At 44.8% G+C, this 27,041-nt stretch overlaps 1 protein-coding gene across 1 annotated transcript; it reads right to left on the bottom strand.

The window, feature by feature from the left end:
• Positions 1–2,849: 2,849 nt before the first annotated feature.
• LAMP3 (lysosomal associated membrane protein 3) lies at positions 2,850–26,693 on the bottom strand. The gene is made up of 6 exons (XM_061193362.1): positions 26,645–26,693; positions 19,234–19,964; positions 18,225–18,353; positions 8,630–8,687; positions 5,374–5,544; positions 2,850–2,989 (listed from the first exon to the last, which is right to left on the bottom strand). Exons 1-6 carry the CDS (start codon positions 26,691–26,693, stop codon positions 2,850–2,852), a joined length of 1,278 nt encoding a protein of 425 aa, XP_061049345.1.
• Positions 26,694–27,041: the final 348 nt, after the last annotated feature.

Below are 27,041 nucleotides of genomic sequence, written 5' to 3'. Positions count from 1 at the left end.
GTTGAGGAACGCAGGTACAGAGGGAACCACCTAAACGGAGGGCCAACTCTGTTACACACACAGATTTTCAAGCGTGGGAGGGTGGGTGCCCTGACTCCCAGCATCGTTCAAGGGTTAACTGTACACCAAAATGAACAATGGATAGGTTATCTCCATGTGGGCATTAGTGAAGGTTTCTACTGTCTCTAGGTAGGTTGCAGAGTGAGGGGTAAATTCAGGCATTCTACCGTCAGCAGAAGGGAGAAACTGAGTTGAAACCAGCTGGAAGGGCAAGCAGCAGGAGAGCCAAAGGTCAGGGGCCAGTGCCGCCAGAGAGGATCAGAGGCCCCTTGTGAGGCTTCCCGGACTCCTACACAGCAGCCTCCTGCCCCGACCTCAGAAAGGGACAAGCAGCGCTCTGCAGTAAGCCTTGCAGCCCTAAGAGACGACTTGGAGGCAGCACGGGGTGGGGCTGGCGGGGGGCAGGGGGGAACCCCAGGACACGGAGGAGGCCGCTTCCAGATGCCCAGTCTACCACAATCCCAATCCCAGCACTTTCCCCTCTAGGACCCTCCTGGGACATCACTGCAACAGTGGGCAGAACTGTGAGGCAATAACGCATCCAGGCATTTATTTACTAATCATTCCAAGGAAACCTGTGTTCTTTTCGGTTACTAGGATGTTAATTCAAAGCAATTTTAAAGATAATTGGTGTATGTGGGGAGGGGTAGATCACAGGAGTCTAAGCAGCAGCCGTCACTCCAAAGAACTCATTGAAGATGGTAGAAAGGAAAATTAAACTCAAGCGAACTGCTTTATCCCTCTCTTCTTGATTTTAATTCGACTTCGTTTTCCTCTGCTGTGGGAGAAATTTCTATACTAGAACCTCCCTTTAGTCATTCTACAGGGTGGTTAGTGGCACAGTGAATAAACAACCCATGCTCTGTGGTCTAGAACCTAACAAGCACACTTGAGGTTGAACTGGAAATGGGAGTCTAGTGCGGGTACTGGCTGACACCCACTGGAGGAAGGAGATGGAGACAGATGGCATCTCTCCGAGGCCACGCCCTTGCTGCTCAACCCGAGTCACTTTGGGGAACACTGGGTCCTCACATCCCAGATTTGCATCAACACCTCCTTGTGTGAGGAGGAAACAGGAATGTCCTCACCCTCCTGCCATCTTCAAGGGCTCTTGAAGCTCTCTTGAAGCTGCTGTGTGCCCTCCCCACCCCCTCACTTCTGAGAAAGTGGAGAGAGCTAAAATACCTCAAAGGAAAGCAGTACACGTCCTAGATAAGCAGTGGTTATAGAGTGGCTGCCAACTTTCATAAACTTCCTGTTAAAAATAATGAATAACACCTCTGGAAAATACAGAAACACAAGAACAGTTTCTGTTAGTAAAAACAGTTAAAAAACATCCAGAAGTCCATGACTCTCCCCTTTCTCTGAAAGACCAACCCCAGTTCTGCTATTTAAACAGTCAACGTAATAGAAAACCATGAATAACATTCTAAGCCATATTTTAATAGAACTTTTCCTCCAGACACCAATCACTCCCAATCAGGAATTTTCAGGTTTACTTTTTTTTTTTTTTTGGTAAATGTTTGCTAAAAAAGGAAAGTGGATAATAATCTGGGTAGATCTACCTCTTCTCTTTGCCATTTCTGACTGTTTAGGTGCTTTGCCTACCTCTGCCCCCCACGATGGCCCAAGTTAACAAATCTACAAGGATACACTAAAATCAAAGAAAAATAGAGACAGAGCAGAAAAAAGGTATTAAGAAGGCAGACACCAAATTAAGGTGAAGGACTGGAGAGCTAACATTTATGAAGCCTCTTTTGTTTGCCAAGATCTTTGGTATATCCTTTACATTAAAAAATGGAATGTTGGGAAGTTTTCTAGTTTTTTTTTTTTTTTTTTTTTACTAATAATACATTATAACAGTGTAGAATATGTCCTTTTAAAAATGATAGTCTAAAAAGACCTCCAGGGCTTCCCTGGTGGCACAGTGGTTGAGAGCCCCCCTGCCATTGCAGGGGACGTGGGTTTGAGCCCTGGTCCGGGAAGATCCCACATGCTGTGAAACAGCTGGGCCTGTGCGCCACAACTACTGAGCCTGCACTCTAGAACCTGCCAGCCACAACTACTGAGCCCATGCACCTAGAGCCCTTGCTCCACAACAAGAGAAGCCACCGCAATGAGAAGCCTGTGCACCACAAGGAAGAGTATAGCCCCCGCTCGCCGCAACTAGAGAAAGCCCACATGCAGCAACAGATCCAATGCAGCCAAAAATAAATAAATAAAATAAATAAATTTATAAAATAAAATAAAAAGACCTTCAGTCAACCTAAAAAAAAAAGAAAAGATAGTCTATCAAGACTATCATTTAAGTAAATCAGGAGTTGGGCAAAATCCAGGAGTTTAAAATCACTTTAGAATTTATTTTGAAATGGATAGGTTTTTTAAAAGTAAAAAAGTTTTTTAAAAAAACTAGATATTGAGACTCTTAAAAATGTATACGAAAAAGCAGTGCAGTCTGAAAATGTCTTTCACACAATCTTCCCTTTGGGGGTTTGTTTTCTCCTTCTCACAGGACCCTGCTCACATCCCTGCCTCTTGTCCCTAATTCTCACAGCCAGGCCTGTATTATCAGGTGTGGATGGTGGAACTCAAGCCCATATGACCCAGGAAGAAGTGGGGTGGGAGCTGTCTTGTAGCTAGCCTGATGGCCTCTGGTGGAATGCTAATTTCCTAATCGGATTTGGAGGGTGGGGTTGGCAACTAGAAAAGTTGATCCCTTCACTTCAGGCTAAATATGCAGCCAGCATTCCCAAGGCCTTAACCTTGCACATTTTGAGGAAGGTGGGGCTTTAAATGCGTTCATATCCTCTCCTGGGCCTCTTTCTGGTCACCAGGCATGCTGTTAGCAAAACGCCAAGCAATCCTGCGATACTCAGGCCCACGGCCATAGGGATTTCTCTCCTGTTTCTGTCACTGAAGCATTCGTCTGCTGTAATTGAAGTCAGAGTAACAGGTGTTACAGGCTGGCCACAATGTTGGGAAGTGATACTGCCCCTGCCCGCCTCAGCTTCACAGAGAAGGAAACTGAGCGAGAGATGGAGCTGCGGGGCCTGTCCCTGCTGCCTCAGACATATGGACAGGTGAAGATGAGAAGGGAAGGGGTCACTGCAGTGGGCTGAAACTTGTAGTGCCTGTGATCACTTAAGGAGTGTCTTAAACTGCAGATCCCCGGGCCCCGCACCCAAGCAGTTTTGATTCAGCGGGTCGGAGGTGGGACCCAGGTGGTTGTGATACGGCTGGGAGGCAGATCCAACTTTGAAGAACACTGGTTAGGTCCAGAGGGTCAGGATCAGAATTGTGTCTTGACTCTCAAGCCAGGGTAAGCACGGGAGCCTTATTTCCCAACATTGGAAACACAGACCTGGACCATATCACCTGGCCAAAGTTTTCTATTTAAACTCTGTGCTTCTTGAAGGGACTGCTGGACACCCCGGGCTCCTGGTACCGGAGAGAGCTTTTGCAGGCTCCGAGATTTTAGAGAGAAGGGGTTGAGAAAGGGGGTCAGGGGCCTACTGTTTGGGATGACCGTTCTCTTTGACAAGGCTGAGCGTTCCACTTGCTGGATTCCTCTCCAGTTCTCCGAGCCCCTGTTGAAGGGTCACCCATTTGTCAGGACTTCTCTGACCCCCTTCCTGCAACGCTGTGTTCCTCATGCCTTCCTCTGCGCTCCCACGGCCTTTTGTACTTATGCCTTTTATAATGCCATATTGTATGGTAACTTCTATTTTTTAACTTGCTCCTTTTTCTCTCTTCTCTTACTCTTTGGTAGAAAATATTATTTACAGGATGACATACAACTTCACATTTGAGCACCTTTAGTGAAATTTGAGGTGCAAAGACTGGGAATAAGGAGCTGAGCTGAAGCGGGGACAGTGGAATGAACAAGAGAAATATTTTGGAGATAGAATTGATAGGGTTTTGTGACTATTTATATGAGAGGGTGAAGGAGGGAGAGGAAAAAATGAAAAGATAGCTTTCTACATCTCCTCGTGAGCACTGCTTAATAGCAGGCCAGGTGTGCTGCTAAAAGGTTTTTATTTCTCATCTCTGCCACCAAGAGGTTTCCTAGACCTGCTTACTTCCTTCTATACACAGGTTCTGAGGGGGAGGAAGAGCAAGTGTGTGCCTTGTTTTTAAGACCACGTGATTAAATACAGAGGTTTTTCAAGCCTTCATAATAAATTTTTAAAAGAGTTTCCCAAATTGGATATTTTGAGACAAGATGACAGAGTGGGGGAAATACCTCCTAGCAAATTTTAATATTTAATCTTAGGACTCTGGTAAAGGTCCAAAATTAAGATAGAGATTGTAGGACTCAGACCAAACCTACAGATATCAGGGGATCCAAGGCAAGTGACACTTTAATACTGCCTTTGCTGAATGCTTTCCACCAGGTATATCAGAAGTTTTCTGCCAGACACATTTTCAGCTTTACAGTGGAATTCAAGTAGAAATCAGACTCATGTTATAGAAATTTAACTTACAGCTGCACCTCTAGCTAAATCTATTTTTGATAGCTGAGAAGTACTCATAATGTCATTGGCTTATTATGAGAGAGATGTTTTAGAAACTGAAATTCAATTCTTGCTCATATGTAGAAACCCTTGTAATACTGTTTTCCTGGTTGGGAGAAAAGGGCTTTTTTGCAAAGTCACCCTGGGCTGCCCCTGGCCTTCTTGCTAGAACCTGCTTCCCTCTGTGGTGGTAAAAACCCAAAGTAGAAGTTGCATGGAAACTAAGACTAACTATGAGGAAGCACTAGTCGCGTGGAACAGCTTGGATTTGAGAAGAGGGGATCCAACAGAGTGTATTTCTGTCTAGAATGATCACAACTTTCTCTTTTCCCTCCGTAAGTGGGAAAGAATCTATTCTGAAATCTTGAATTTTAGACATCACTAATACTCAGGATTTTTAAGGTGTTCTCCAAAGACACCTGGGTTTACCAGTATTCAACAGCTTGTTCAGGGGAGGTTACTGATGGCGTTTTCTGACTCTTTGATTGATTGACTGTGTGTGTGTGTTTAAATGAGTCAGAATGTGTATTTTGGTCAGACAAGAAGAATGTATTCTGCTGTGGGAGGGCAGTGGACACGAGTGGGTTTAAGTGTCTGATTTTGAGGCTGGTATTGACTCATACAATGGTGGGTGGGAGGGTTGGCCAGAGAAACTTGACCCTGAGAGCTTAGTGGAATCATACTCTTCTAGGAAGTTCATGTGATTCTTGTCCCTTTGAAAGCTTCAAACAAAAACAACTTGAAACTACTCCTGGGTCTCAGAAGTTTATGTTTGTGACATGATGATCCCTTAACTTACCATTTCCAAAGTCGTTGCCTTCAAAATCAAAGGCTTGAAGTTGGATATTCATTGTTTTCAGCTGAAGGTGGGTTGAGAGCTGGATGCTCTGTTCGCTCACACACTTGAAGGAATGCCCGGCCACAGTCTCAAACATCACCATTGCACTTTTCATTCCTTGGTAAACTTTCTCTGAAAACACAAAGGTGAAATATCGACATGTAAGAATCCTGGCAAATATCCATTGAGCCCCAGCTGTTGCTGGGTGGCCCATGTGCAGTTAAATGGCCTTCCTTAGATGTGGCTCTCCGGAGTTCTGACACCTTCGCCTCATGAAACATCACCCTGGTGCTGTCTGGGAACTTTTTCCTGATGCTCTGTTTGCCATCTACGGGGGCAATCTCACATAAATTAGAATATGATAACATTGAAATAAAAACTCTTTGGAATCTTTTCTTCAGTTATTTTAAGTCATTGGGGGCAGAGTCAATGGGGACTATTGTCAGTGCTTAAGCACAAAAAAGTGCCCACAAAAACTTCAGAAATAAAAGAAGTAAGATTGTTCTGAGACAAAAATCACATGAACTCGTAATGAATCAGAGCAGAGACATGCAAAGTTACCAAGCAGAGTATTTGCATGTCACCACACTGAATGCATTAATATAGCAAAAGGAAGGACTAAGCCCATCATTGGGAAGGGCTGTTGCATCATTCATGGAAGCATAGAGAAGGGAGAGGCCCATCTCCATCCATCTGAGTGCTGCTGGGAGAGAAGGACCTGCTCAAGGACTGGCCCTGTCTCATGAGAGGCACACCCGTTTCAAGGAGGTGAGTGCTTCAAGGCCCATGGGGTTAAACATTTAAAATATTTATACCATTGTAAAGCAATTATACTCCAATAAAGATGTTTAAAAAAAAATTTAATAACTCCATTTGCTCTAATTCCACCTCCACCAGGCACCCTTCTGAATATAGTTTGGTTTCCCGAATGGGAGAAAGTTCATTGGCAGAGTACCCAACTGTCTTGGTCCCCTTGCAGTTACAATAAGAAACAGTAGCATGATGAATGAACAAACTGGCATTCTGATTTTATACATCAGTTTTATGACCTTGGTTTAACATCAGGTTCCTTGAAGAAACAGCCACTGATGGCTTCCTGGGCTGAGGACCAGACTATGGACCTCAGTGAATTCACCCATGGGCTGTTAGTGAGGGATTCCGGAAGTTCCCTCCTCTCCTTGCTGCTGCGGGTGTGTTCACTTGCATCTGAGATAACATCTCACACGGAGGGTCGGCTCACTGTGTTTCAGGTGCTGTGCAAGTACTTGACGTGCATTTTCCTGTTTAATTCCCACAAAAATTTTTTGAGATAGGTACTACTGTCACCATTTTACAGATGAGAAGACGGAGTTGAAAACATTCGTCTAAGAACATACAGCTAGTACGTGATACTTGGACTCAAGCCGTCTGATTCCAGAGCTTGTTATCTTAACTACTGTGCTGTTGTGTCTCCTGCCCATTACTGTCGTATTTACTGCAGACTCCTGCATTTATACATGCAAACGTCCTACATGATGTACTGAATTATCCATGTACACTACTGTATCTTGTGTTATATCCTGGGGTAGTCTACTACCACTGCTCGTACTAACGTCACCACGGTCACTACCCCTTAACTACAACTAACTACTGTACTCACACCATCACCACTGCCACCATTGACATGAAAATCATCATTACTATGAGTATGACAGTTCCTGCTGTCACTGCTGAGCCTTGAGCATGGGGACCTAGAGTTGTTTTTTCCCCTCCCTCAGCCTCTCAATTAGTTTCTGGTCTGACTTTCCCTTCTCCTGCCCCTTGAGACATTACTACCCTATTAGCAGCTAAAATTTGGTCCTTATCCAGTGATAACATTAGCTGCTTTATGTTAGCATGCACAATATTTATTCCCCAGTCGATATGAGGAGACTCGTTTGAGATAATGCATATGAAAAGGTCAACTGTGACATCTGACTTACATTTAACCGATAATCATTGACAACAACTTTTTGAGCAATACCAATGTAATATTGCTAATATTTAAAATAGATATATCTTCACATTTTCATTTTTTGGCAAGTTTCTTTAGTATAAGTTCCTTAATTAATAAAAGAATAAGTTTAAGCCAGTCAAAACAATTTGGAAGAGGAGAAAAGAGACATGAAAACTCTTAGTACACGACCTGGCACGGAGGAAGTGCTAACAGTGTGTTATCTAAGTCTAGGTTTTCTGGAGAAACATCTGAGGCCACTGAGAAACTCCCTCAACTTGACTGGGAGCATTACTTTCCTAGAAGTGAACATTGTAGGAGTTCTTTCAACTTGCTCTACTTTGGGTAATTTTTCATATAGCAACCAAAGTGAACCTTTATAAATATAAATCTGATATATCATTTCCCTACGCCAAGCCCTCCAATGGCATCTTCTCACACTTTAGAATAAAATCCAAAGTCCTCACCCTGTCTTACCCACAGGCTCTCTGTGCTCTGGCCTGGCTGCCCCTCAGACCTCATTGGCTGCTTTACTTGCTCTCTTGGACACACTGGTTCCTGCTGGTCCTTGAGTGCGCCAGCAAGCTCACTCCTTAGAACCTGGGCACCTGTAGTTCCTGCCGCCTGGAAAGAGCTTCCCCTGACCCAGATGTCCCCAAATGGGGATAGCTCTCTGCTCAAACCTCACCTCTTCAGAGAAGGCTTTCTCCTCAGAGGGCTTCCCTACTACCCCTCCCAGTCCTCTCCATCCTCATCCTGCTTTTTTTGCTCATAGAATTTAGCACTATTTAACTGTATATTGTAATTTAATGCATCTGTTTACGGTCCTCTCCCCACTTCTATAATGTAAGCTCCATGAGGGCAGGGACTATATGTTTAGATAATTAGGGATACCCAGTACATACTATAGGGCTTGGAACCTAGCAGGCACTAGCTACACTTTGGTAGAATGAATGCATGATTCCGAGAGTGTAAAATAAACCTCACCATTAACAGCAAATCTGTCGAAAGTCACTCAACTCTATTGTTGCTGATTTGACACAATGTAGCCAACTTGCTTCATGAGCAGACAAGCAGACTGAAGCACACAGAGATGTATCAATAATAAGTTCCCCCAAAGTTACATTGCTGGCTGCTCTCTCAGTCTGTTTCTCAAAGGCAGCATCAGGTATTAGTGAGATGAAAACTGAGCTAACCAGAAACATAGCATCATCGCTGGTGGAACAGGCTTCTCCAACTACTTACCTGGATTTGAGATGGTCAAATAGGCTTCCACCTCACTGATATAATACGAGTTTTCATCCTGTAAAACAGCAGTGTGTCAACTTTTGGGTAATCTCTGTTTTTATGTTTATGATCCTAGTTTACAGACTGTTTAGGCAGGATTCCAGCTATTAAATCATTGATATGGGGGTTTGGGGTATGTTGGTATGGAGCCACAACCGTGTTTGAAATTTTCCAAAGAAGTAAATACATCATACAATAAATAGATAAGTAATGGCTTGCCCCTGGCTGAAAATTTCTCTATTGCATACTTGTTGCTAGAGCCTGAAATTCAAATTCCACTGGTACAATTTGAGTCCCTTCAGCTGGGCCAAGTTTCCCCCTGTTATAATGCAAATACATCTGGAAGGTGGATGGGTTGGGGGGGCATACATTAAGCCCTTATTAGTAATTAATATCTTAGGGTAGGGATTCAAGCTGAGACCACTCATCCTTAAGGCTACCGTGGGTGGATTTGATGGGGTCCATAAACCCCCTGGGAAAAACAGTGTATGCAAAATTGTGTGTGGACTTTCCTGGATAGGGTATCAATTACTTTAGACAGATTAATGGGTTCATGTCTCCAAAATGGTTACATGGGGCCATGAAGGATTCTGGAAAGAAAAGGTTAACCCTGAGATTACTGGCTGTTCTCTAGAAGAAGACCCCAGGTTGTTGTGTTCAGAATTATAAAGCAGTGCTCCACATTTTATCCAGGGACTGTCCTTTTGGAAAAAAACAAACAAACCAAAAAACCCTACAAAACAGCCCTATAACCTCCTGAGAGACTCAGGGTATGGAACATTAAAAGGAATTGAATTGAGATATGAAAGTTAAGTTGGAAAAGGAGTTTTTATTTTTTAAAGTAGGTGATTTACAGTGTTATTGCTTTTAAACATTCATTAGAAAACTATCTGCAAGTGAGTTGCCGAAAACTGTAGAGCAGCCAAAATCAGAATCTGAAATTGAATTACTTTTCGTAGTCATTAAAGGAACTTAGCAATAATAATCTTGACCACATTCTAGTCCATTTATATATTGTTTGTAGATGAAATGATGATTGCTTACACAATAAGGGCTCCAGAAATACAAACTGTTCCAGTGAGGTGACTGCTATCGATGCACTGAACTCTAGATCCTACGGTTCATTGAAGCAGCTCCACACACTGGCTTCTCACCTCGGGCCAGGCACTTCTTACCTTGTGTGGCAGGCACCTCTGTGCCTCACCTTATTTAATCCCCACAACCACTAGGAGAAGAAATGGAGGCTCAGTGACTTGCCCAAGGTCACAGTCCTAATAGTTGGCAGGTGAAGATATGAGCCCAAGCCACCTGGCTAGCCTTTAACTTCTCTTATATCCACTCCAGACCAGGCATTGCTCTAGGTCCTGGGGGAAGAATAAGACCCAGATGCCTCATTCAAGATGCTCAGTCTCGGGTCTCAAAGGCAAGTTGGATGATGTGGGTGGTGTGCTTGGACCATCCATTTGTTTTAGAGAAAAACAACTGTGACCCAGGCCCTTGGGTTGCTTTTACACACAGTTTATTCAGGTTATTCTTTTTTTTTTTTTTGCCACGCCTTGTGGCTTGTGGGATCTTAGTCCCCCGACCAGTAACCCAGGCCCTTAGCAGTGAAAGTACAGAGTCCTAACCACTGGACCCAGTGAATTCCCAGGATATTCTTTACTTGGGATCCCTTTTAGCATAAGAGAGACCTGTATGTCAGGGCCCACAGTCACTGTTATAAAATCCCTGCCCCATCCTAAGGGCAGAGAGAATCCATTGAAGGGTTTTAAGCAGGGCAGTGATATGAGGGCTTTGTTTTTGGAAATGGCTTGGGCTGCAGCAAGAGACTGATTAAAGAGCAGCGGGAGAACAGCGCTGGGGCCAGCTCTGAGCTCCATGGGATACCGCCTGAAGTCTTCCCTCTCCTGGGCATCTCCTAGAGCTATCCTCGCCGTAAGGAATGGGTGCTTTGTATTTCTTTAATCGTTTTACAGTTTACTAAGTGCATTTTCCTGCCTTCTTTGATCCTCACGACAACCCCCTTGAGGCAGAATAAATGTTCTCAGCCCATTTTACAGCGGAGAACAAAGAGCTCAGAGGAGGGAGGCATCTACCTCTGATTCACATTGTCTGTAGGTGAGACAAAGCAAGATCTTGTCTATGGGATCTTGCTCTACACTTTCCTTCATGGGATATGTGGTTATAGAGAAAAAATTTGTGGTGCAAGGACTTTCTTTCACATTCCCTGGAATGTATTTGCCTATATATAATCATCTATAGGAAGCAAGACCAGCTACATAATTTGTGGACCTAGTTCAAAATAAAAATGCAAGATCAAAAATTATTAAGAATTCCAGGGCTTCCCTGGTGGCGCAGTGGTTGAGAATCTGCCTGCCAATGCAGGGGACACGGGTTCGAGCCCTGGTCTGGGAAGATCCCACATGCCGCGGAGCAACTGGGCCCGTGAGCCACAATTACTGAGCCTGCGCGTCTGGAGCCTGTGCTCCGCAACAAGAGAGGCCACGATAATGAGAGGCCCGCGCACCACGATGAAGAGTGGCCCCCCCTGGCTGCAACTAGAGAAAGCCCTCGCACAGAAACAAAGACCCAACACAGCCATAAATAAATAAATAAATAAATTTTAAAAAGAATTATTAAGAATTCCAAGAGGGGAGGTAAAGCATTAAAGCAAGCATGGGCCCTCCCAGCTGCACGCCCTGACTGGAAGGGCTGCCCCTGCTCCACCAGAACTGGCGCTTTATCGGGCTAACGTCCAAGGTGAGGCCTCCCAAAGCAGATGGCAGTGCTCATACTCCCTGCAAGTTTATCTCATAATGTAACAGGACTGAGTCCAGAGCCTGTATCCAGGTTTCCTTCTGTTTTGACTGAGTCAAAATTAGCCAGACGTTGACTGGGACTGAGCTGCTGTCTATCTTCATGGTGAAGGAAGAGCATTTGTTAGGTGAACTTTTGTAAACAAGAGGTCAGTGGAATGTTTAGTTTCCTTGAGATTCCAAGTTTTACATAATGTATGCTGCTGATATCAAATGAGTCTTATTTAGACCATGGTACCCACATTTTCCTGTGGAGTTGTGTTAAAGAAAATAAAGTTGTCTTTTATTTAAACTAGAGCAAAGCATTTTTTTTTAGACCCAGAAATTCAGAATTTGGCCTAATTTGAATGGTAACAGGGCTGAAGTTTATTCTATAGGAGGGGTTGGCAAATTTTTTGCTGTAAAGAACCATATGGTAAATATTTTAGGCTTTGTGGATCTCTGTAGCAACCACTCAACTCCACCATTCTAGCACAAAAGCAGCCACAGATGACACATACGCAAATAAGTGTGACCATATTCCAAAAGAACTTCATTTATGGACACTGAAATTTGAATTTATATGATTTCCTGTGTCACAGAATATTCTTTTTTTTTTTTTCCAACCATTAAAAAATGTAAAAGCCATTCTTAGCTTATAGACTGTACATTTTTTTGGTGGCGGGCTGGATTTGGTCGGGGGTCAGGGGGGCATAGCTTGTTGACTCCTGGGCTACACCATCTATAAAGAACAAAGTTGCTGAGCAAATCAGTTGGTTATGAAATATTATAAAGAGAGTGGTTAACCTTCTATTTGGGAGAATAAAGTGTTGCTAAGAAATTTTAAACACTATTTTAAAAATATGTCTCTGTTCCCATGTAACCTAGGTTAAGTTGTTGAATCTTGGTGAACATTGCAAAAATTTAATTTTTTTTCTTATTCAGTAGCAGAATGGGGACAATAGTAACAGGACTTACCTCTTAGGTTGATGTGAGTATTAAATGAAGGAATCATGTAAAAAACTTATCACAAAGTCTTTGCTCAAATTTTAACTGGTGTTGTTAACAACAGTAATAAAAAGATTTCCCCTTCCCAGTAAACCTCTCTCATTGAGCTCAAATGATAATTTTTAATCTATCTCCTAGAGCTCAGATCCACCACAAACAGAAAGAAAGAGAGAGCAAGCCAATGAGCTAAGCTTAGCTAGCCCTATGGATTAAAGAACCAGGCTGAAACCTTAGCTCTCAGGGATGGGAATGGGGTGGATACAGAGGAAGGCAGTGGTGGGGAGGTTGAGAGCTTCAAGCAGCTGTCAGATTTAACCCAAAGCCCAAGGGAAATTGCATGCCACACATTCTGCAATTTATAGTGCCTGCTTTCTCCTTTGACACCCACGGGGCTATTCTCTGCCAGATGTTTTTCTCATTTGGGGTTGAGGGTGGAGAGTGACAAAAGGGGGCCAAGGACTCCTAATAGCTGAATATGGTACTTTAGCACTTATAGCATGTCCATTTGAATGGACCATTTGCAGAAGTCCCATCTCACTACTCAACCAATGGCTGCTGACAACGTGGCTCCTCACTGCCAGTGTCTAAAGAGAACTCAGCAATATCTCATCAAAAGATCTTAATTCAAGGAACTTAAACACTCTCCTTAGCTAAGGACAGGGTCCAGAGCAAGCCAGCCAGTCAAGCCTGCCCAGGAATGCAGCTTGCCAATGACTGTGAGGCCCAGGGTCCTTTCCTCAACTTCTGCAAAATGTATCGTGGGAGTTTCACAGTCACAGATGTTCAGGATGTGGACATCAATCAGGCCTTTTTTGTTCAATGTTGTCGACTTCATCAAGAAACCTCTGCTCTGGAAACAGACTCACAGACTTAGAGAATGAACCCTAAGTGTGTTCGGGGGTGGGGAAGGATAGTTAGGGAGTTTGGGATTGACATATACACACTACTATATTAAAAATGGATCACAAACAAGGACATACTGTATAGCACAGGGAACTCTGCTCAGTGTTATGTAACAACCTAGATGGGAAAAGAATTTGAAAAAGAATAGACACAGGTATATGTATAACTGAATCTCTTTGCTGTACACCTGAAACTAACACAATATTGTTAATCAACTATACTCCAATATAACATAAAAAGTTAAAAAAGAAAGAAGGAAAGAAAGAAAGAAAGAAAGGAAGAAAGAAACCTCAGCTCTGAATGTCACAAAAAGAGGCCAAAGAGCTATTTCCTTAGAGCTGCTGATCTACTTTTTGGCAACTTGCCCCAGAGTTCTCCGTGAAATTTAGATTCACTCCTCTATGGATTCATTTGCTAAAGATATACTATATATAAAGTCAGGGCTGGGCACTAGAGAGAGGAATGTGAATAAGTCAAAGACTTGCCTTCAAGATGGCAAAATGTGTGGTAAGTGCATTTATGGAGGTCGGGGAATATATGGAGGGTCAGGAAACCAAGAGAAGAAAGTGTCCCAGTTTTACCTGGGATGGAGGTGGGGATTGGGGTGGGGAGACTTCACAGAGTGAAGATTAATTGATAATTCATCTCAAAGGATGAATGAGGGGTGGGAGGAGAATTCCAGGCAGAGGGAACCCCACAAGGGAAAACAGGGCAGGAAATGGTGCCGCACACTTGGGAAGTTCTAAACAGCGCACTCTGTGTGTGTTAACATTTGAACACTGATAACAGTTCTCAGGAGTCTATAAGCTAAGAGGGCTCTGAATGCCCCTGAAAGGCTCTGGAGAAACACCAGGTGGGTGGGCCCTATTCGACTTCCAGACCTCGTTGACTGGCCAACTCACTGCCTCGCCCTGGTGCTCCTCTCTCCTGGTGACTGATTTCTCCCAGGTCCCAGAGCCGGCGCTGGAGGCTTGCACTGCCCTTCCAACCAGGTGGATGAGAAAGGGATAGTGTTGAGAACAGAAACATAAACTCTACACAAAGTTACTGAAAGGTGTTTTTAAAACAAACTATCCTTTAAAACAAGGAAGTTGTGGGGAGTAGGGGGAAAGGAGATATATTTATCTTGCAGCTGAAGGGTCTGAACAGCTTTCCGCTGTCACCTTAATCAAATGAGACATTCACATGGAAACGCTTTTGGTTCTTTAAAAAATGAAACTGAGAGAAACGAGACAGGAAACCCACCTCTCCAGACGCCGTGCTCAGCACTTTCACATATGCCAGCCCAGTTCACCCTCACAGTGGCCCAACAAAATAGGTCCTGGTTGGTCCCATCTTATAGCGGAGGAAACTAAGGCTCAGAGAGAGAGCTAGTGACTTGTCCATGGTCACACAGTAATAATATGGATAAGTTAAGTCTTGACTGACAACAACATCAAGTGAGGCAAGTTTAGGAGGCAAGTTTTTCTTTACGTTTCTGTCATTGGCAGTATTTCAATATTAAAAATGACAAATTATTGTACATGATTTGAAACCTAAAACTATAGCCTATATTTCTTTTATTTCTCCCATTATGTCTAGCTCAGTATTGGCGACAAAGTAGGTGCTCAGTAAATTCTTATTGGTAAATTGGCTGACAAATCAGTCTTGCTAATCAGCATCCATTTATCATTCTACAACTTGCTTCTCTTTATAACATCTATTATGTTATAACTAACATGTATTCCTATTTTCTAAGGCTCTCTTTTTTCTCTAGAGCACTGGTTCTCAACTGAGGGTGATTTTGCCCCTCAGGGGACATTTAGCAATGTCTGGAGACATTTTGGGTTGTCACAGCTGAGGTTGGGTGTTGCTACTGGCATCTAGTAGGCAGCAGCCAGGGATGCTCAACATCCCACAAGGCTCAGGACAGTCCCTGCCGCAAAGACGTATCTGTTTAAACCCAAGTGTTAATACTGTTGCTGTTGAGAAGCACTGGTGTAGAAGGTAGCAACATGTGAAAAGTGGTTGACTGAATTGTTGAGCCCACTTCTCTTGTGGAAGAATCTAGACATCTTTCCTGCCTAAATGCATTTCACATAGTTCCCCTGTTAGGGCAGAAGGCACAGTGCCGGGATCCACAGGCCAAAGCGGGCCTACAGCTGTGTTTTGTTTTGTTTGACCAATGGAGTGTTCAAATGTCTAAAAAATGTGTTGCCAACACTAAAAAGTCATGTGCTTTCAGAAAAAGATTGGGATTTCTACCTTCTCTTGAACAATAAGGGTTGACAAACACTGGTCTCTTATTACCACCTGATAGAGGTGATGTGTAAATATTTAATGGGCACAGTAGGGCAGTGGCCATGCAGGAAACCCCACCGTCCAGAATGAACACCTACCATAAAGGACAGTGACAGTCCCCAGGGCTAGATGCCAGCCCCGCCACCAACCCCGCCAGCTGGAGCTGAGGAGCGGCTGGTGGGGAGGACGGGCACTCCCAACCCCTCCCTCTTGTCCCCTCACTACTGAGGCTGCCGCTTGTTATCTCACACTTACTCTAACATTTTTCTTATGCAGATTTAATGGGGAAATAAAGTCTTCCCCAAAGGTGTCAAAATAAAAAATAAGGGCTGCCCATTTCAAGGAAAAAGACATTTTTACTTTTTCACTACTTCACTCATTAAGTTCTATGCTTAGCCCCTGTAATCTTTGGATTTGTGGCCACTGCTCTGGCTTAAACAACTTCTCTTTTAAAATGCATAAATTCCCCAGAAGGGCTAAGGCTGGTGGGAACTTTTACTTTCTATGAGCCTTTTTGCTTTCTCTTGGGGCATAGCTAAGGTTGCCTGCTCTGGGTTTTGGTGCTGGCAGTGGAGTGAATAAGGTGAGTTTGGCTGGTGAGACTCAGGCAAAGCAGCTGTGGCAACACCTGGGGCCGTGGACTGAGAGCGGCTCACCTTGCTCCTTCCCAAAGGTGTTGGGGGCAGGGAGCCCTGCTGGTCCTTCCAGCAGGACACTCATTTCCTGTCCACGCTCTGGAGGCACAGAGGATTTCCAGAACGGCTGGGATTCGGCACTTGGGTGGAGCTTGGTCAAATAGAGCCCAGCCTGAAGGCATCGTTCCCGGAGACAGAGGAAAGGAGCAAAGAAAGACATCGAAAGGTGCCAAGACACTCCTGCCTGCAGTTCTGCCTGCGGCCTGGCAGCAGTGGCCACTGTGTGCCCCACACAGACACTGGAGGTTCCTGACGCCTTTCTGTAGGCAATTATTCACAGGGGCAGTGGGCTGGGTGGGATCAAGCCCTAAATGAAAGCACAAATGCTTATGCCTATCCTCTGCCATTTTGCCAAAGTGACTTTCAAAAAATCCCTGACACCTTTTAGGATTAACTTCAGTTGCGCAGGAATAGAGCATTTATTCTGCCCTGAATGTTCTTCTGGTGAAGGACTATGCTTGTTTCCATTTGGTACTGAAAGGAAACCACCAACTTCTCAGGGGCATCTCTACCTTAAGGAGAAAAGTATCATGAGGAGGATAAAGCCTACGAGACCAGGAAGCTCAGCTCAGTGTTCTGTGACGACCTAGATGGGATGGGATGGGGGTGGGAGGGAGGTCCAAGAGGGAGGGGATATAGGTATACATATAGCTGATTCACTTCACTGTACAGCAGAAACTAACACAACATTGTAAAGCAATTATACTCCAGTTAAAAAAAAAAAAAGCTTATGAGACCAAGTCAATAACATTAACAATAACAATAATAATAACTCCATGCAATAAAGACCATTGCATGTACCACGCACTGTGCTAGACGGTTTACATATACCACTAAGTAGCTATAACTAGTTCATTTTTGTAGATGAGGAAACATGCCCCAAATAGTCCAAGGTCATGCAGCTAGTAAGTATTACGGCTGGGAGTCAATCTTGATTTGTCTGATCCCAAAGTCTGTGCTCACTGCTCTCCAAGATCTGCTAACCAAGACCCTCTAACTTCAGGGGTCACGTTAGACAGGTAAGAAGGAGGCCCACACCGAGTCCCAGCTGCAAGGGTCCTCTTGGCTTCTTTGAAAGACACTTTGGGCCAAGCAGGGGCAAGTCTCTCCTTTGAGAGGGGGTTGACCATCACTGTGTTCCCAAGACATTTGTCCATTTCAGTCACAGTAATCACAGCTACTGGCTATTGAGCATCCACTTTCCATGTATTGAACAAAGCTCTTTACGGGAGTGATCTTTCATTCTTTTCCCCATTTTTAAAATGATAAACAAACAAATAAACAAACCTCAAACAGATTAAGTTGCCTGCCTGATGTCAAAAGGAGAACAAGTGACAGAGTCAAATTTGTAGCCAAGACTGATCTCACGACCATGCTTTTCCACTCTATTCAGTTGTCTACCCCCTTCCAGCATATAGCCTGGAAAACCCAGCCCCTGGTTAGTCCCTGAATTTTGCCTTCTGTGGTTGGAAAGAACCTATTGTGACATTTGACTTTGGTCTCAGAGTAATCCTGTTTCTTTTTGCCCACTGGGTATTTCTATGGGTCTGTTCATCCGTACAGCTTCCTCCTTGGGGTGGTTTGCAAATGGCACTTTGGCCAGGTTCCCCAAGGCCACATCTCTCCCAAGAGGCATCAAAGCCCTTCTTGGGCTGCACAGAGGAGCCTGAAGAGGGAAGAAAGCAAACAGAAGATGTCGACACTTGCCTCCTCTCCATCTCCATGACCCTCATTCTTATCAGAGAATATCTCGAAAGGCTCTGAGGTCTGTTTCCCCTGGAACTTAAAGTGTGGGATTGCACCACTGGGCCCCAGGGTGAGGGACAGGGAAAGCGATGCTAGAGCAGGTTAGTGTAAGGAGTTCAGCCTCACCTTGGTAAATGTCAGATTCACAAATCCGCCCTGGAAATTCAAGAGGAGGTTGGATTTTCGGAAGCCACAGTTCCCAGAGGATTGGGTTGCATTGGGGTCGATGTTGAAGTATTTCTGAGGTGAAAAAACCTAAACCAAATAAAATAGATTGGCTCAATGGAATGTAGAAGAAAACTCTAGCCGGGAGACCAGAAGCACGGGCTGGTAATTGAGCCTGAAACTCCAGGCTAGTGGGTGCTCACTGGAGAATTTCAAAGTCCCTGGAAGACACCTCTCATTTCCAAACTGTTATGTTTAAAAGATTTTTTTAAAAGAAGGAGTGCTCTCACAGAGAGGAGTTCCTTGATAGATAATTCATGGCAGGTATATTCTTGAAAAACCATGTAGAATTTAATTTTTGCTCAAGCAAACATGTTGGGCGCTACAGGAAAGGTTTTGCTATCTAATGTACTTCTGTTTCAAATAAAAACCAAATGTGGAAATTTTACTTGAAATCATAAAAACTGTGCAAAAAAAGGAAGAATTTTTATAGTGATTCTTTCAGTAAATCAAATAATCTAAGCCCCACTCCCACCCCCTCCAATCTTCTCATTAACCTGGATTTTTCATATTAATGTCACAGCTGGCTGGAACCACGAAGACCGTCTAATGCAAACCTCTCATTTCACAGGAAAGTTGCTAAGGCTTGGAAGTCATCCAGAGGAGCAGGGCCAGGCTGGGGTCAATGCTGGCCACACCCAACACTCTGCCCATGGTGGCTAAAAGTGGAGGGTGTGCATATTTAAAATTTTGGTGTGTGCCTTTCTTCATTCATACAGTTGCTATCAGTGTCTATTTCTGTATGTGTCCTAAAACAGATCCACCTCGTAACAGAGCACCTTGGAGAAAGAGGAGCCAGCAGATACCTACTTCATTCCAAGATACAGGATGCAGGGGAACGTTCATTTTCAGCAAGGCACTCCCCACTCAAACTTTTTGAAGCAGTGCTATAGTCCTGTGCCGGACTTACCGATTCCGTGTCTTGAACCGTCAGCTCTATCCCCATCTCTGCTTTGATACAGAGCTTGCTTCCATTCAGAACTTGATAAATTCCAGTCTTGGCTGATGATGGCTGGGGTGCGAGGGCGGGCCTGGGAGCTACGGTGGCAGGCGAGGCTGTTTGGGTTGTGTTGGTGGGCCCTGGGGTGTGGGGGGGTTGAGTAGGCTTCCGACTGGTTGTGCTACTGTGTGGTGAGGTGGACAAAGGTGCTGGCAGGGTGGTCTCGTTACGGAGTTGGGTGGTCTTCCCAGTTGTGTGGCCAACAGTCGACGGCCTGGCTCCAGTTCTGTGGGCTGGCGGGGTGACGGTGGGTGGTGGTGGGCTGGGACCAGTGCTGGGGCTGATTGTAGCCTCAGTGACCGGAGCAGCCGTGTGTGACTTGTTGGGTGTGGCCAGGGCTGTGACTAGGGTGTGGGCTGTCGGGCTGGTGGAGGGGGTGCTGTCTGTAGTTACCAGGGAAGCTGTTGCTAGAATCTTTATGGTTGTGTGTGTGGTTAGGGTCTCAGAGGTGGATGTTGTGACAGCTATCTGAGAGGTGACATGCCCATCTGTTGACCTTGCTGCTAAAGTTTTCTGAGGCACACGGTTCGTTGGCTGCAGGAGAGAAGGTTTGGCTGTGGCCTGTACTGTTGCAGGTGGAGAATAGCCTGTGATTTCTGGAAACGCTTTTGCTCTCATATGACTGCCATAATGCAAAATCACTGCAAATTAGGAAACAAAAATGTTAATACACCAACCAATGGCTCACATGAGTGAAGCCCTCCCCCACTCCCACTTTAAGGTTTCTTCATTAAAAATTAACACGTGTTTTTCAGATTTTGGGGAAATTTACAAGGAAATAACAGTGAAGTGAAGGTCACTCAAAATTCTACCACAAGGCCACAATTTTAACGTTTTGGTTGCACCCATGTTTTTACAGGGTTGTGAGCATACTGGAGACGTTCTTCCCCTTTCTCTGTGTGGGGTGTGGTACTATCACCCCCGCGAGCGTGCTCAGCTAGACATCTAAGTGCCAATGCCTCTTCATTTTCCATCTTCAAATGTGAATCCGGACAGTCCCTGGGTAGAGTGTGCTCCTGGGTAGGGTGCTGCTGTGATGACCTGACAGAGCTGGGGCAGCATGAATAACAGTAATAAAGATTTACACAGACTTGTATAGTTTTCAGAGAATCATATAATCCCAGGTTTGAAAGGGACCTTAAAGATTATCTAGTACAAACCCTAATCTGATGTGTGAATTGTACTGTTGGATATTTGCCATGTGTTCCGCCAATCTATGCATAATTCCCTCCAATGACAAGAGATTCAGTTCCCTTCCATTTTTTATTTCACCATCAGTTTTCTTTTCTTTTCTTTTCTTTTAATAAATTTATTTGTTTATGGCTGCGTTGGGTCTTCGTTGCTGTGCGCGGGCTTTCTCTAGTTGCGGTGAGCGGGGGCTACTCTTCCTTGCGGTGTGCGGGCTTCTCATCGCCGTGGCTTCTCTTGTTGTGGAGCACGGGCTCTAGGCGCTTGGGCTTCAGTAGTTGTGGTGTATGGGCTCAGTATTGTGGCTCACGGGCTCTAGAGCACAGGCTCAGTAGTTGTGGCACACGGGCTTAGTTGCTCCATGGCATGTGGGATCTTCCTGGACCAGGGCTCGAACCCGTGTCCCCTGCATTGGTAGGCGGATTCTTAACCACTGAGCCACCAGGGAAGTCCACCATCAGTTTTCAAAATGTAGCCCAGTTTCTGTCATTCCCTTACTTAACCTTTAGAGTGGCGCAGACTTTTCCAACTAAGAAATTAAATTAATCCATAAGTGCTCTGATATATCTGGTGTGCCATCCTTCATGGTTTGGCTTAAATGTCAGCTCCTCAAAGAGTCTTCCCCATCCTCCCCACATAAAACAGCTCCCCATCCCCACAATTCTCCATCACAGTATTATATTCATTGCCTTCACTGCACTAATCACAGCTTGTAATTATATAAGGGGATGGTAGTCAAATATTTAACAATAAGCCTGTCCAGACAGTGTGTACCAGCAGAATATCAGCCCTGATTATATGTTTATCTATTAATTGTGCCTCTCTCCCACTAGATGAAAAGCAACCTCAAGGTGGGAACTGTGGGTAATTTTTTTCACCACCAGTGCCTGTGCATAGACGGTATTCAGTGGATACGGAATGAATGAATAAATAACTGAATGTGTACATGGTGGTTATAGCATTGTAGACCTCCTAGGATTATTAACAGGCTCAAACAAGGTGGTTTGAGTGAAAGCCTTCCTGGAATATTAAGCATACCTAGAGTGTGTATTATTGTCATAGGTTCTCTCCTGGGCCATCCCTTCAGGGCCGAAGGCCTCGGAATCTTTTTCAACCAGAATAGTTCTATCCTTGTCTCCTTCCAAGCACAGAGCAAGCCAGAAAGTAGACAACTGCAGATGATGTCCCTTGGGAGCTTATGATGAGGTACACTGAGAGATGGCGCTGTCTCGTCAATGCTATGGTTTCACTATGTTTACGCCTTGTATTTTCACTCATTGGAGCTGTTACTGCCCGGTGCTGGGCAGTGACTTGGAAAAACACAGGGAAAAGGGAAAGAAGATCACTCTATGCTGGTGTTTATAGAGTCCTGAATTTCATATCTAATTAAAGTCATCCGTAAACACCTTTACTATCTCTCCCTTTCATCCAATACATTTCTAGGTGGGTACTTTCCCCATAGCAACACAAATTCCAAGTTACTGAACACTTACTACATGGCAGGCCTCAGGGCAAGGGTCTTCTTTCACCAGCTCTTCTCAAAAACCCTCTGATGGGTACTAATCTTTATCTGTCTTTCAGATGAGGAAACTCAGGTTTAGAAAATTCTATTAACTTGACCATAATCACACAACTAGTAAATTTTGAAGCTGAGACTCAAGCCCCTGTCTGAACCAAAGCCTGCCCTTGGATCTGGGGATGGGTGGAGGTGGTGCGTGTCACTGGGAAGAATGGTAAGAGAAGAGACAAAAGCAGAGGAGAGAAGAGTAGGGTGCCCCTCCAGTGACCCCGGTTCACTAAACCCTCATAATGGTGGTCCTCAGTGAGTCTTTCAAAGGCCCACATGCTAAAAGAGTGATTATTTTCCAGAAGAAAAGGCTAACTTTAAGCCCAGTAGTAACACTTATAAATTATTTCTGCACAGCTGGTTTGCAAAATGGGAAGGACAAAAGTATCAGTTCAAAATGCCTTTGATAACCTTTAAAGAAGACATTATTAATGACATTAAGTTACTTGAGACTATTACTAAAGAGTCTTTTCTTGTATCTAAAATGTTTATTTGGACAATTGAAATGTATGATATTTGAGAGTTGCAGATTTTATGGGCTATAGATTTACTTTACAAATCTTTGTAAAATCATACGTGGAGCCTTCATGCCCATACTGTAGAGCTTGGAGCAAGATTTTCCCTTTCAAGATTGTTATGAAGGTTGACAGTTGTTGAAGATTTACTTGCATAATTCGTTTGGGCTGAATGGCAAGAACCCAACGGGAACCCAGTTAGGGTCATAGTATTACTATGAAGAAATAGAATTCACTCCCAGTTGTGGTATCTAGGAATATCTTGTAGTAAAAAGCAAAGATTGCTGCAGAGAACTCTGGGAGACTGGGAACCACCTGACTTTTGCTCTCCTGGAAGATTAGGTCCTTGATAAAATCCCACTGTGTACAGCTTATGCTTATGAACTAAAGCAAATCTTCTCAACTGAGTAGAATTTCCTCAATTGAGTAGCACACGCTTTCAAAGGGGGAGCCTTCCCCATAATGCAATTAGAACTCCTCTCTCAGCAGTGATGAATGAACTCAAGTAAGGGAAAAAAGCACATTGGCCATTCTTGAATGCACAGCACCCCAAACAGGACAAGAAGACTCATGGTACACTGTCAAGTGTGCTTGATATATAGGAAGTCTTTGTGAGGTGCCTGGAGGTGATGGTGTCTCCATATGGTATGTGACCTTGTGGCGGACAGGAGCCTGGGCTGGTAGGTGGCAGGACCAAAAGTGACTGAAAGTAACAGAGTGTGTTACAATTAAACAAGTCTGGGAAATATTGTTCTAATATTCTTCTCCTTCTCCACTCTGGTCCCTCCCCTCCTCTCCTCATCTCCCTGTAGGAGTGTGGGGTATAAAAGATGGGCAGGCAATTAGATGGAAATTTGACAGAGGTAGCTATGCTGTGCATTGAAATACATCCCAGAAAGTTCATGTGTTTGTTAGGTACTCAATGGAAATAATACTCTGAAAAATACTCTGTTTTACAAAATCTATGTTTATGACCACACATATATGACCAACCTTGGTCAAAATTGGGTCATAGTTTTTAAATGGGATCTTTGGCCTAGAGGTTTAGTCAAGTTCACTGGTCTGTCTGAAACCCACAAAGAGGGCAGTGGGCAGAAGCAAGGGCAGGGCATAGCTCAGACTCTCTCAGTTCTCCTTCCACTCAAAAGAACACAGCCTGAAGTCCACACACTGATTTGCCAAGCTCCCACTCCAAGAGACTCAGCAAATGAGTACCCCAGAGCCTTAACCCCTTGTTTGTATTCCTCTAGATGGTGAACTGCAGGAAGGGGCGTGAGAAGGTTTTGGTTTCCCTACAACTCGCAGGAGGAGCTGAGAGATAACCCACCGGCCAGGCCCTGGGAAAGCCAGTGACCACACAAGGACTGCTTCTTTAGGTATTTCCCAGACAGTCGGGCCTTCCCAGAGAGCCTTAGTTTGGTTTCCCCACCACACCCAATTCAACAGATACAGAGGCGCCTCCTCTGCGCCAAGCTCCAGGCCAGGCACTGGGGGTAGGTCTTTGTTCTCAGGGGCGCAAAGCCTTGTGAGGCAGACACAGAAATGGACTACACTCCTCAGTGTGACAGGTGTTATTATTGAAGCAGGCCCCGAGTGCTATGGGGTGGGGTGGGGAATCCATCACAAGGAGAAATTCTTCAGGCAGACAGGAAAGTAGATGGCATCCCACAGGCAGGAGAAAGAGTATGTGTAAAGGCCTGGGGCTTCAGAGCCTGGCATGTCTCTTCAGAACAGCAAGGAGTCAGCATCATGGGAGCTTGGGAGGGTGTGAGGAGGGGTCAGGGGGAGGGCCAGCAGGGAGCAGACCTGGCAGGTCTCAGAGGCTACCTTTTGCAGAGCTCTAAGGAGCACAGCTGGGGAGTAAATGGAGTGCTGTGGCCATGTCCAGGGGCAGGGAGTCGAGCTTAACTCCTGAGCACTTTCTCTGGCACCTCCCCGGGCAGCAGAGGTAGCCCTAGCTGGATGCGGCAGGAAGACGGTTTCTGGATGTGTGGGGCAGCAGGGGTGGGCTCTTGACAAGATTCTGCTCACAGTTTCACAGTTTAATCTTAGGCCTTTTAGCAGAGAGATGTAAATCCTGCCTCTGTCAGTTTTCTGTGGGACTTGAGGCTCAAAGAAAACCCTTGAGCAGAAGGGGCTCTAGCCCTGTGTCGGAGACTGCTGGCTGACTACGCCAAAATCCAGTCTCTCCTTTTTCCTTAGTAACCGAACCATGAGTTTAAGCTGAGCACTTGCTGCGTGGAATAAAGCCCCCCAACTCTAAGCCTCCTTTCCAGATGGGTAGGAATGTGTGACTGAGTTCAAGCCAAAGCAATAGAAGTGGTAGGGTTATGTGGGCCTCTGGGAAGGCGGCTTGAAGGGAGCTCAGTCACCTAGGGGGCCTCTCTATTGCCTTCCTGTTTCCTCCTTTAATCAGCCTGCAATGTGTATGTGATGGCTGGAGCTCCAGCAGACATCTAGAACCATGAGGAGACCTTGCAGGTAGAAGTCACACATTGGATGGTGGGTCCACAAGAATGAGTCCCCACACAGACCTGGTCTGAATTCCTCTGTACTTGTTTTCACTTGAGAGAGAAACAAATACTTACCTTGTTTAATTCACTATTTGGCGCTTGTCTCTTATGTGCAGCTGAACCTAAACTTAACTGATACAAACTTAAATCTCATTTTATGGGGTTCGAATTTGAGATCAGGGAAGCAAAGTGACTGGATAAAGATTACATAGTTAGCTTACCTAAAATCTATGTCTCTCCAAGCAAAATGTCGAATGGTTTTCGCTCACATGCAATTCAACAAGTATTTCTTGAACATACGCATGCAGAAGTGTAGTGCAGAAGTGCAGAGCATGGACCCCGAAGCTGAACTTCCTGGGTGCAAATCTCAGGGCTGCCATTTGTTAGCTGAGCACCCATGTTCACCTCTAAGAATGTACAGCTCGGAGACGAAAGGGCAAGGTGGGCATTTCCTTTCCACCTGCCTGTGCATTTATCACACGTTCATTGCCTTCCTGAATCCACCAGTCGTCTGTCAGCCATCGAATTGGTGCCCACAGACAGGTCACTGAGGGTTACTGCTACATTGAGATCTTCTGCTTTTTTATTGGCTTGCTCTGCTAAATATAATGATTACTTTTCATTTTGCCTCCAAAAGAATGTGAAACTCTAATTCTGAAAGTGTGGCACAAAGAAAAACAGCCTGGATTAGGGTAGCTGGCCTGAACTTTCATCCAACTTTCATGACAATTCATGTTACACTCAAGTGCAGCTGTGTCTCCCATTTGAGCGTGTTAGTGAGGCCACGTGGACAGAGCTAGTTCCCTCACATGTTCAAGTCAGTGGTAGTAGAAGGAATTGTGAATCAACCAGCAAACTTGATAAAGCACATAAGAGGACTCAATGTCCTAGGGAGAAAATGTTCTTAGTGAAAGCAGGGGGCACAGACATAAAAGAATCATTAAAATCTCAGCTCCCCAGACAGTCTCTTTGATCTGACCTATACTGGTAATGAAACAAGAAATCTTTGATGCCCTGGCTTACATCTTTCTGAGATGGCACAGTTTGTCAGACCACATCTCATTCATCTTCACAACTCGCTGTTACATAATATACACATAGCGCTCCATTTAAGAAAAGCAGAAAAAGTAAGGCATGACATGATTTCCCCAGGCTCTTGGCAAGAGCCCCATTTCTAAGCCCTGGCTCAGTTCTCCATCTCTTAAATCGAAGAGATTTCTACAAACTCTCCCTAATCAGGTGCCTAGAGACCATTTGGGAACCAGGGGCAGTGTCACTGTCTTCCAGGGTTGACACCTACTCTGCCTGACTCATGGAAAACAAGTCCAAACTGTGAAAGCCTCTGGAAAAAAAAATGAAGGTGTGCTCCACACGTAAGGTAATAAAGAGGCATTCCCAAGTCAAATACCCACAGTAGATGAAGCCACTACAGCTATCTCCAGTCCTGTCCCACCTTGGTCACTGGCACTAGAATGCATTTACATTTAATAGGACTGGATGCGGCAGGGTCACCATGGAAAGCCATGTGTGTCACTCACCGGCCAGGGACACGAAGAGCACCACCACTGCAGAGAGCTGCCAGGACATGACTGGGGAGCCAGGGAGTACCACTGCCTCGCCAAGGGGCTGCTAGGCTCAGCGCTCAGCACGGCTGGGTCTTCCGAATGGTGCAAGGCTAATTCCAGGGCAGGCTCTGGCAACAAAGTAGACACCTCCTTCTGCCCCTTATTCACCTGTGGCAGAGAAAACAAAGTCACTTTCGTTATGAGAAGTAACTGAAAGGCCCTCCCAAGTGGTGCGCTGAGCGGGGAGGAAAACCATAAGTGGCCCTTGTGTGAAGGCAGGCACTTTCATCTCTGCCTTTAGTGTTTGTGAGCGACGGGATGGGGGATGGGGCATGTCCCCCAGCCAAGGTGAAGGGCATCTGAGATCATT

The sequence above is a fragment of the Eubalaena glacialis genome, chromosome 6, assembly GCF_028564815.1.
Source record: "Eubalaena glacialis isolate mEubGla1 chromosome 6, mEubGla1.1.hap2.+ XY, whole genome shotgun sequence".
NCBI lineage: Eukaryota > Metazoa > Chordata > Mammalia > Artiodactyla > Balaenidae > Eubalaena > Eubalaena glacialis.
The sequence above is the reverse complement of the archived record's forward strand: the minus strand, read 5'-3'. Positions and strand labels throughout refer to the sequence as shown.

Bases quoted from the DNA above. Each gene is read 5' to 3' on its own strand.
- LAMP3 (XM_061193362.1), bottom strand. From the start codon at position 26,693: ATGTCCTGGCAGCTCTCTGCAGTGGTGGTGCTCTTCGTGTCCCTGGCC. The intron at 8,688-18,224 runs GTGAGGCTGAAC...GCTGTTTTACAG, and splicing joins TGAATCTGACATTTACCAAG to GATGAAAACTCGTATTATAT. The intron at 5,545-8,629 runs GTAAGTAGTTGG...TTGTGTTTTCAG, and splicing joins TTTGACCATCTCAAATCCAG to AGAAAGTTTACCAAGGAATG.